Source organism: Neolamprologus multifasciatus, chromosome 2, assembly GCF_963576455.1.
Source record: "Neolamprologus multifasciatus chromosome 2, fNeoMul1.2, whole genome shotgun sequence".
Taxonomy (NCBI): domain Eukaryota; kingdom Metazoa; phylum Chordata; class Actinopteri; order Cichliformes; family Cichlidae; genus Neolamprologus; species Neolamprologus multifasciatus.
The window spans coordinates 25,928,034-25,936,391 of NC_140440.1; the positions used below are offsets into that span (position 1 = coordinate 25,928,034).

The following is an 8,358-nucleotide window of genomic DNA, read 5'->3' on the forward strand; positions in this document are numbered from 1 at the left end:
GTATAAATACCATTGTGCTTTCCTTGCTTCTCATGTCATTTTCACCTTAAATTCAAAAGAAAAAATAGTCGTAAAACAAAATCCACCTTCAACTCTAAATTGGACAAATGTTAGCAGACAAAGTGTTTGAAGGCCAGGCTAGGCAACTAGGCAACATGACTCTTAAACAAGACCCAACTCAGACAGGCACACAGTTAAAACAGTTTATTTAAAGAGGAACAGGACTGAGTGAAAGCCACAGGGCTCGGGGAATAATGTGTCCTAAGGAGAGGAGAGAAAGAGTCGGGTCCAGCGGAGCACAGAAGGAAATTTCCTAATGATCCAGTTTCCAGGACAGTCTCAAAGGTATGCATGAATTATCTTAATTGGAATGGATAAGCTTGGAGGGAGGAGCACTGGCCTGTCCACACAAAAGGGGTCTGTGGGTCATAGGAGGGTGGCATGGCGAGATGGAGAGTGTCCTAGAAGAGAGATCCTAAGGAGAGTGCTAAACTCAAAGAAGGCAGGTAGGTTGCTCAGGTAAGTCTTGAGGTCCCTTTCATCTGCAGAGATACACTGGAACAAACACAGGATCATCAGGTTCAGTACACATACATATATCAGTAGGAATAAACAAGGGTGAGCCTGTTTACGATGTGGAGATGACAGACAGTTTGTCGGAGTCCTGATGTTGAGAAATATCAGCTGCTGATGAGATCAATGAACCACAGGTGCGCTCGCTGAGAAGCTGCCTGTAAAATCAATCCGAGACCAGACACAGAGAACGGAGTCAAACGCAACAGCCCAATACCGTACTATGATGGATGGATGAGACAAATGTGTCTCTGTTCTGTAAAGTGTGAAGTATGTTAAATAAGACTATAACTGGACAGCTTGTAAAAGCAGCGCGTGTATTGTTTGGAAAGCAGTGGAATAAGAAATAGGAACAGAAAGCAACTGGGAGTAAAGAGCTTCTTCAAAATAACGCTCATTCTTTTGAGATGTGCAAAACGACAAAACAAAAAGGAACAGTGTGTATTATTTCAGGTCTGTTAGCCACTTTGAGGATCATCCTGAACCTTTTGGAACTTTATAAACAGCGAAGTGTTTTTAGATATAAAGGGTAACCAGCTGATGTGTAGAGTGCTTGATTTATTGTAATATCTGTAGGTAGTTAGTATTCTTACAGTATGTATTTATATTAATGTTTATATAGGTGCAGCTATTATTTATGCTCTAAATCTTGCATAGTCCTGCACCATTGTTGTTGTTTTTTGCATCATAACACCTTGTTTGCATACAATAATGTAATTCTGATCCTTATTGTAATGAGTGGCAACTGTGGTTGATGTAATTAAAGTAAAAGCACCAGGAACCTGACAGGGCCAAAGTGACGTGGGTGCACTGAGTAACTGGAAAAATCTCACAAAAAGGATGTTTTTGAAAGTCATCTCAGGAACGAGCTGAGCCCTTTTAAATTGTCAGCCGCAGGGCCAGAAGAGAACAACTCATCCCAGACAAATTACAAAAACAATTTTGAGTGTCCTTCCACTGTTTTCCTTCTTTGCCAATTTTACCGCTGAACATAAACTTTAATAAATCTCCTGAAAAATCTGTACGCAAGCAGCGTGAAGGAATTCAGATGGCCAGAGTCTCACCATTTCATGTTACAATCTATAGATAAATCAGGAAAACAGGCTCATAGCTGGTAGTGACAGATGTGACACTTAGTCATGTTTCCTGTTTATCTGTGTGTGTCATCGATCTTTAACATTTAAAGTGTCCCATAATAAATAAATGGAGGAACGCACAATCTGTTTATATTACAGAATATAACATTTCCAGCCTTTTGTCCCCCTTTTCTTTTACACGCGAGAGTTGAGGTTTATATGTACAATGATAAACTCTGGAGTACTTCATAACAACAGATGAGACATACATTTTTCCCAGTGGGCTCATTGCGCATCACAAGAATTCAAGTCCAAATGTAGACAAGGCAGCCGTAATTTCCTTCTTCATTTTTAAAAAGAGAAGTGAAACCTCCAGTATTCGATAAAACAGTATGTGTGGTGAGGGAGAAGCTCATTACATCCTCACTTGAGGACATTGTTAACAATAGCCTACACATGCGTGGTCTGTTTTGCTTTTGCCTCTGGATCCTGATCCGAGGTAAGTCGATATTTGGTGCTTTTATTGTTTCAGACTATATGTAGTGTGCTTGTTGGTGTAGGAGTGTGTGTGGGTGCAGTAGTGGTCTTCAAATCGGGGTTACAAATGTAATCTGTATCATCTATTGCTGTTCCTTCACAGCGTCCTTCAGCACCAGAGTCACTGGCCTCGTTGGGCACAATGTCACGTTGACATGTAGGTATGACACCAAAACCCATGGAGTCCTGAGTTTTTGTTGGGGCAAAGACAGGGTGCCCACGTCCAAATGTTCCAACACCATCCTCTCCTCCACCGGTGAGGCTGTGTCTAACAGAAGGTCCTCCAGGTACCAGCTGTTGGGCCGAGTGACAAATGGAGATCTGTCGCTGACCATCCTCAATGCTCAGAGGGAAGATGCTGGGGTGTATGGCTGCAGGGTTGAGATTCCTGGGTGGTTTAATGACCATAAGGTCAACATTGAACTGATCATAGAAGAAGGTAACGCTCGTGAAAAACTTCAGTGTTGATCACAAAATCATTGATGTTTTTTAGTAGAAAAAAATTGGGCTGTTTTGTTTTTCATAGCTGCTGTAGAACAACCTGTTACACAGAACTACATAATATCTACTGCTGGAACAACAGGTGAGCAAACACCTACAAATAAATATGTTAAATTTTTAACACAAATTGTATCTTATGGATTATACCAACTAACTATTTCAGATGCTACAGAAATACTGACAGCGTCGGCATCTGAAAGCGTGGAAGTTGGTCACCAACAAATGGACGCAGTTCAAAGTGAAACAGAGCAGGTATTTGACTTTTTATTTAAATCAGGAGAAAGCTGTGTGTTATGATACATCAATTCCTATTTTTATAGCACACTTACAAAGTGCTTCGCAGTTTTACTAAAATCACACATTAAAAACAAGCATATATGTTCCAGTGTGCATAGACAGACTCGACTTATGGTCTTACAGTCATTCCTACATCCACACTTACATAAACACATCAGATGTAAACAATAGCCAAATACAAAAGGAGAAAGTGTAAAGAAAAACAGCTGTTTGAAGCAAAGCACAGATTGACCACATGAGCTGACGAAGGCTGTCCTAATGTTTTTGGCACCACAACCTCTAAATTGTGATCACCTGTGGAGTTAAAATAAAAGCGTGGAAGAGTTTAGCGATCAGATGATCGGAGAGGCCGACTGACGTTATAAGGTCGCAGCAGCTCTGCTATAGACGCAGGAGCCTGTCCATGTGGAGCTTTATGTATTATTAATGAAGGTTTAAAATAGAGTCTGGTTTTCAGGGGAAGACAGTAAAGAGAAGCAAGAACAAAGTTAACTCAGATAATGAAATGTTTTACAGCACGGTATGACTCATGGATGAAAACAGGAAACCTGTGGCGTTTATTTTCCTTTAGATTTTTCGTCTAGCAGCTAGAGAAGAAATGACACTAACTTGTAGTTTTGTCTTTTTATTTACTTATTTATTACGATATTTAGAACATTTGGATTTCCTCAAATTAACATTTTGTCTCTAGATTGATGTGACACTTAGAAACATGATTCAAAAAACGAGTGTAAAAAAAAAGTGCAGGAAGATTCTGATTATTTAACATTATTTATGTAACAGATTAAAAATTATATGGCCATTATAATTGACCTCACGATAAGGTTTATTTTTCATCGCAGGTGATTTTCTTCTCGAGCATTGGGAATATTGGCAGGATGGCAGGTCTTTTATTGCTCACCATAATCATAATCCTCTGCTTTATTTTCCGTAAGTATGGAATGGATTATCGTTTGCGAGTCATCTCCCATTCCTGATTAATTCAACATTAAAAGTGGGCGTCTATCAAACAGCTGAAGTCACAGAGCGGGCTTTCCTTCTTACTGAATATCTTCATATTTGCATTTCTTCAATCTAGGAAGGATGTTCCTGATGAAGGAGGCACTGAAACATCACAACTCCGTAACTGCTGAGAATATTTATGAGAGCATCGCGATGACTTAATGCTGTTGATCAAAAATAAGACACCAGATTTCTACAGTATAAGGAACTTCTGGCTGCAGAAGTGGATGCCTGACGTATGTCTAACCTTTCCATTTCCAGAGCCTCTGCTTAACTAGTTCCCAGAAAAGCAGCTTACAGGAGTCCACTACAAAGATCTCACAGAAAAGGGTGCAATTGTTTCACAAATCGCAAAAATAACCTAAAGATTAATTACTTTTTGCATTTTGTCTTTCTTACTACCTAGAAGAGTCGTTGGCTTGTCAATACTTGCGGACACAATGCCACCTACTGGCCCTACTGAGCAATAATAAGCAAATGTGAAAAACAAGTTTGTTAGGTATAACAGCACTATTATCTCAGTATACACCTCTCAGCTGTAATTGAAAAAACCTTCTTATGACATGGCTCAAATGAACTGTGAAACAGCTATTTAGTGATGTGAAAAAAATGTACTGTACTATATGTTATATAAGCTTTTTTTTAACCACTGAATAATGTAAAAATGGAAGATGATTTGAGAAAGAACCTTTACATGCCAAGACTAATTGCTTATGGTTTATTTATTTCTCTCTAAGTCTTGTGTCTGAGTCATTTAAAAAGTTTTGTGTATGTTCTGTTACACTGTATTAGCAAACTGAATAAATGTAATTACCTCTACCTCATTATAAATCTCCTTTATGTTGAAACATAACTGCTTTTCTCTGGAAGCCAAAACTAATTAAACAAAAACCCGAATAATGTTTTTCCTTGTTTAGTTCTTAGCAACACACGTGGGACTGAAAAATATGTATACATTGTGGCAACCAGTAAAAACCAGTACAGGACTCAAATGCACCACACAGAGCCAGGAGGCTTTAACTTAAAAAGCCCAGTGTTTACTCGACAATCCCGTACACATGACATCAATCAAAACAAATACAAAAATGCTTTAAAATATCTTTGAAGTAGAACAAATAATAAAACATATAGATTTAATACAGGTGACCTCACACACAGGGGGTAAAGTGGGATTTGGCAACGTCGACCTTACGCTTGTGGGTGGCTGAACAGCATTGTTTATGTTTTTTTATCACATACAATGATGTCTGTCACAGTTTGTTGCCTGTCCAGTGCTGAACTTTGAATACCATAACATTATTATTATGTCATTTGTTTTGCATGCTGCATCACGATAAGTAAAATGACAACTTACGAAACACAATCATGTTCAGGTCCAATATCTCAAATGAAAATCTAAAACGAAATAGCCTGAATTCACCAGTTTATCAAACATGAACAGTCCTTACCATTTAAAAAAAAAAATCTCATATTTTCGTACATCTTGAACTTTCTATGTTCATCTCTGCCTGGGAAGTACAGCAACTGTACATTGGCTAAAAAGACACACAGTGATGCAAACTACATGTATGAAAAGTTACATTTGAAATGAGCCACCCCTCAAAAATGTTTCATTTGTGCTCGCTCCTGTTCTGCAGCACTAGTTAGATCCTCACATCTGCACCATGAACGCACAACGGAGCTGAGATGGGAAAAGGTGATGTGGTTATGTTGCAAGTGACACTGTGGGATATCATTATTTTCTTATCACTCCATACCACCAGCTTGAAGCAACTGCAGGCTGCAGCACATGAAAAATCAACTCCCTCTACTGTGTTCTGTATTATCCTGACTATCAGATCTAATTTCTCATTAACTGAAGGTTGACTGTATAAAAACACTCAATATTACTACAGTTTGTTGTTGTAATGACACATTTTTTGGAAGTGATCAAAGAGGAAGCACTGTGCTGAGTTACTTAATATCCAGCAGAACCAAATATTTGCTCAGCAGTCTGAGAAATAAGCAGAGAGTCCAGAGCCCTTGAGTGAACTAGTGTTTTTGTTTTCAGTCATCATTTCTGGTAAACCAAAAATTACAAGTGTTTTTTGAAGTTTTATTTTGAATATATCTTTGCCAATGAGCAAAAAATGTGAAATTGTTTAGATTTGTCCTCCTATCCAGATCAGCATGTCATGAACAGATAAACAAAGAAAATATGAGAAGGGGATTCTGCACCTGTGGCACCTCCTGTGTTGATTGAACCACACAAGAAATGATCGATCGGTTCAGTTCAGATTTCTGCACATTTCATTGAAATAATGCTGGATTTTGGATGGGGAACCAACGCAACAAAAACAGAAGCAGCTCTGTTCCGCTTTAGTGAGAAGAAAAATGAGTTGTAAGGCGCTTACACTAAAAACAGCACCATGCAGTTTGGAAATATTTTAACACTGAAATCACACTGTGCTCAGTTCTGTCTTGTTTAACAGGGGAGTTAACGTAATGAGAGAGTTTAATAGATGGAGCGTGTGCTGCCTAAAACAACTGTTTTAGGCAGCGCACGCTTACTGTAAGCATGTGTTGGAAACTACGAATGTACTTCTACAAGTTTCATTTAGACTTAAAAGGTGTGAAGGTTCCCTTTTGTACCAAAATAAACTCGTTAGTTAACTCCAGTTGATTATAGAGCCACGATGCAACATCCAAGTGATGCTGCCCAACTTTCATTATCCACAAATAACAAAATGTGAGCACTCTAAATATTGATTAAATCCACATTTGGGCATAATAAATATTTAACACGCCTTTTTTAGATGGAAGATGGTCTAGCTGAGACAAAATGTTTTCCCAGCACTTTGTGGGCATCAGTAAAGTCAACACCTGTCCTCTATCCCTGCAGGAGAAACAGTGGTTGTGATAAACATGGTGATAAAGCCTCTCGTCTGCTAGCCCACTAGCTACGTCACCAATCGGCATCTCGCCAAATTTTGCAAATTAGAAATGAATCGGGAACTTTGACTTCTGATCCAACGGAAATCAACTCAATTTTTAAGTCATTTTATAGTTCTCTGTATACATCAGAGTTCCCCTCTAATTCTATAGATATGAACCAGTTTATTAACAAATTGGATACCCCTACAATTACAACCTCAACAGCAGCAGAAATTGAAGCACCACTCACTTTGGATGAGGTTATATCATCAATCACATCCTTACAGTCTGGAAAGTCCCCTGGTCCTGATGGGTTCCCTGCCGAATTTTATAAAAAATTCCACTTAAAACTGGCCCCCTTGCTGCTGTCGGTCTTTGAGGAGTCAATGAAATGTGGCTCTCTCCCTCAGACACTAAGACAGGCTTCTATCTCATTACTGCATAAAGAGGGAAAGGATCCTACCTGTTGTGGCTCCTATCGACCATTAAGCCTTCTTAATGTAGACTTTAAAATCTTATCCAAACTGCTAGCAACCCGTTTGGAAAGAGTTCTCCCCTCTATTATATCAGACAAAAAGACAGGCTTTATTAAAGGAAGACATTCCTTTTTTAATATACGGTCCCTTCTTAATATAATATACTCCAAAAATCATAGCACCGTCCCTGAGGTGGTGATCTCATTGGATGCTGAAAAAGCATTCGATCGAGTGGAATGGGAGTATCTTTTTGCAGTCTTGAGGAAATTTGGTTTTGGTGACAGTTTTATATCTTGGATTCACCTTTTATATACTACGCCACTGGCATCTGTTTGTACGAATAATGCGAATTCTGAGTATTTTACTCTATCACGTGGTACACGTCAAGGTTGCCCACTCTCACCTTTACTTTTCACTTTAGCAATAGAGCCTCTTTCTGTGACTCTCAGAACCTCGCCTCTGTTTCAAGGCGTTATTCGTGGTGGTACGGAATATAGGGTTGCTGTGTATGCAGATGACTTGTTACTATATGTTACAAATCCAACAATTCATTTATCCTCTATAATGAAAATACTTCTGAGTTTTGGCTCTTTCTCTGGGTACAAGATTAATATACAAAAAAGTGAATGTTTTCCTATAAACCCAGCTGCAAAAGAGCTTAGACAGACAGATTTTAATTTCCATTTAGCTTCTTCAGGTTTTATATATCTAGGAGTGCATATTACCTGTAGCTCTCTTCACGACAACACAGACACAGGTCGGTTCTTTGAAACGGGCGTTTATTACTTGGGGCTTCTCTCCTCAGCTTCACCATCACCAGTACGCCGATACGCCATTACGCCATTACGCCAGTACGCCGTGAGAACTGGTCACGAGCGAACAGTACAAACCAATTAGCAACTTTACAGTACACATATTAAGTCCAAACACAAATAAAAAACATTTCTCAAATGACAAATACCTCGTTGGCTGCTTGTCCTGAA

The 8,358-nt window shown here is 38.9% G+C and overlaps 1 protein-coding gene across 2 annotated transcripts; it reads left to right on the top strand.

Moving 5' to 3' along the window:
* Positions 1 to 259: 259 nt before the first annotated feature.
* LOC146524493 (T-cell immunoglobulin and mucin domain-containing protein 4-like) lies at positions 260 to 6,025 on the top strand. 2 transcript variants are annotated; one of them, XM_085131995.1, is made up of 6 exons: positions 271 to 2,148; positions 2,290 to 2,625; positions 2,713 to 2,769; positions 2,851 to 2,939; positions 3,827 to 3,914; positions 4,063 to 6,023. In XM_085131995.1, the coding sequence occupies exons 1-6, from the start codon at positions 2,106 to 2,108 to the stop codon at positions 4,146 to 4,148; spliced, it is 699 nt and encodes a 232-aa protein (XP_084988121.1). In that variant the 5' UTR covers positions 271 to 2,105; the 3' UTR covers positions 4,149 to 6,023. The 2 variants fall into 2 exon arrangements, with proteins under 2 accessions (XP_084988110.1, XP_084988121.1); XM_085131984.1 differs by having other exon boundaries at positions 260 to 2,148; positions 2,713 to 2,939; positions 4,063 to 6,025.
* Positions 6,026 to 8,358: the final 2,333 nt, after the last annotated feature.

What these genes read in the sequence shown, in the direction of transcription:
- LOC146524493 (XM_085131984.1), top strand. Translation starts at nt 2,106, where the DNA reads ATGCGTGGTCTGTTTTGCTTTTGCCTCTGGATCCTGATCCGAG. An exon ending in CCTCTGGATCCTGATCCGAG is followed by an intron (nt 2,149 to 2,289) that starts GTAAGTCGATAT and finishes GTTCCTTCACAG; the next exon opens with CGTCCTTCAGCACCAGAGTC. An exon ending in TTCAAAGTGAAACAGAGCAG is followed by an intron (nt 2,940 to 3,826) that starts GTATTTGACTTT and finishes TTTTCATCGCAG; the next exon opens with GTGATTTTCTTCTCGAGCAT.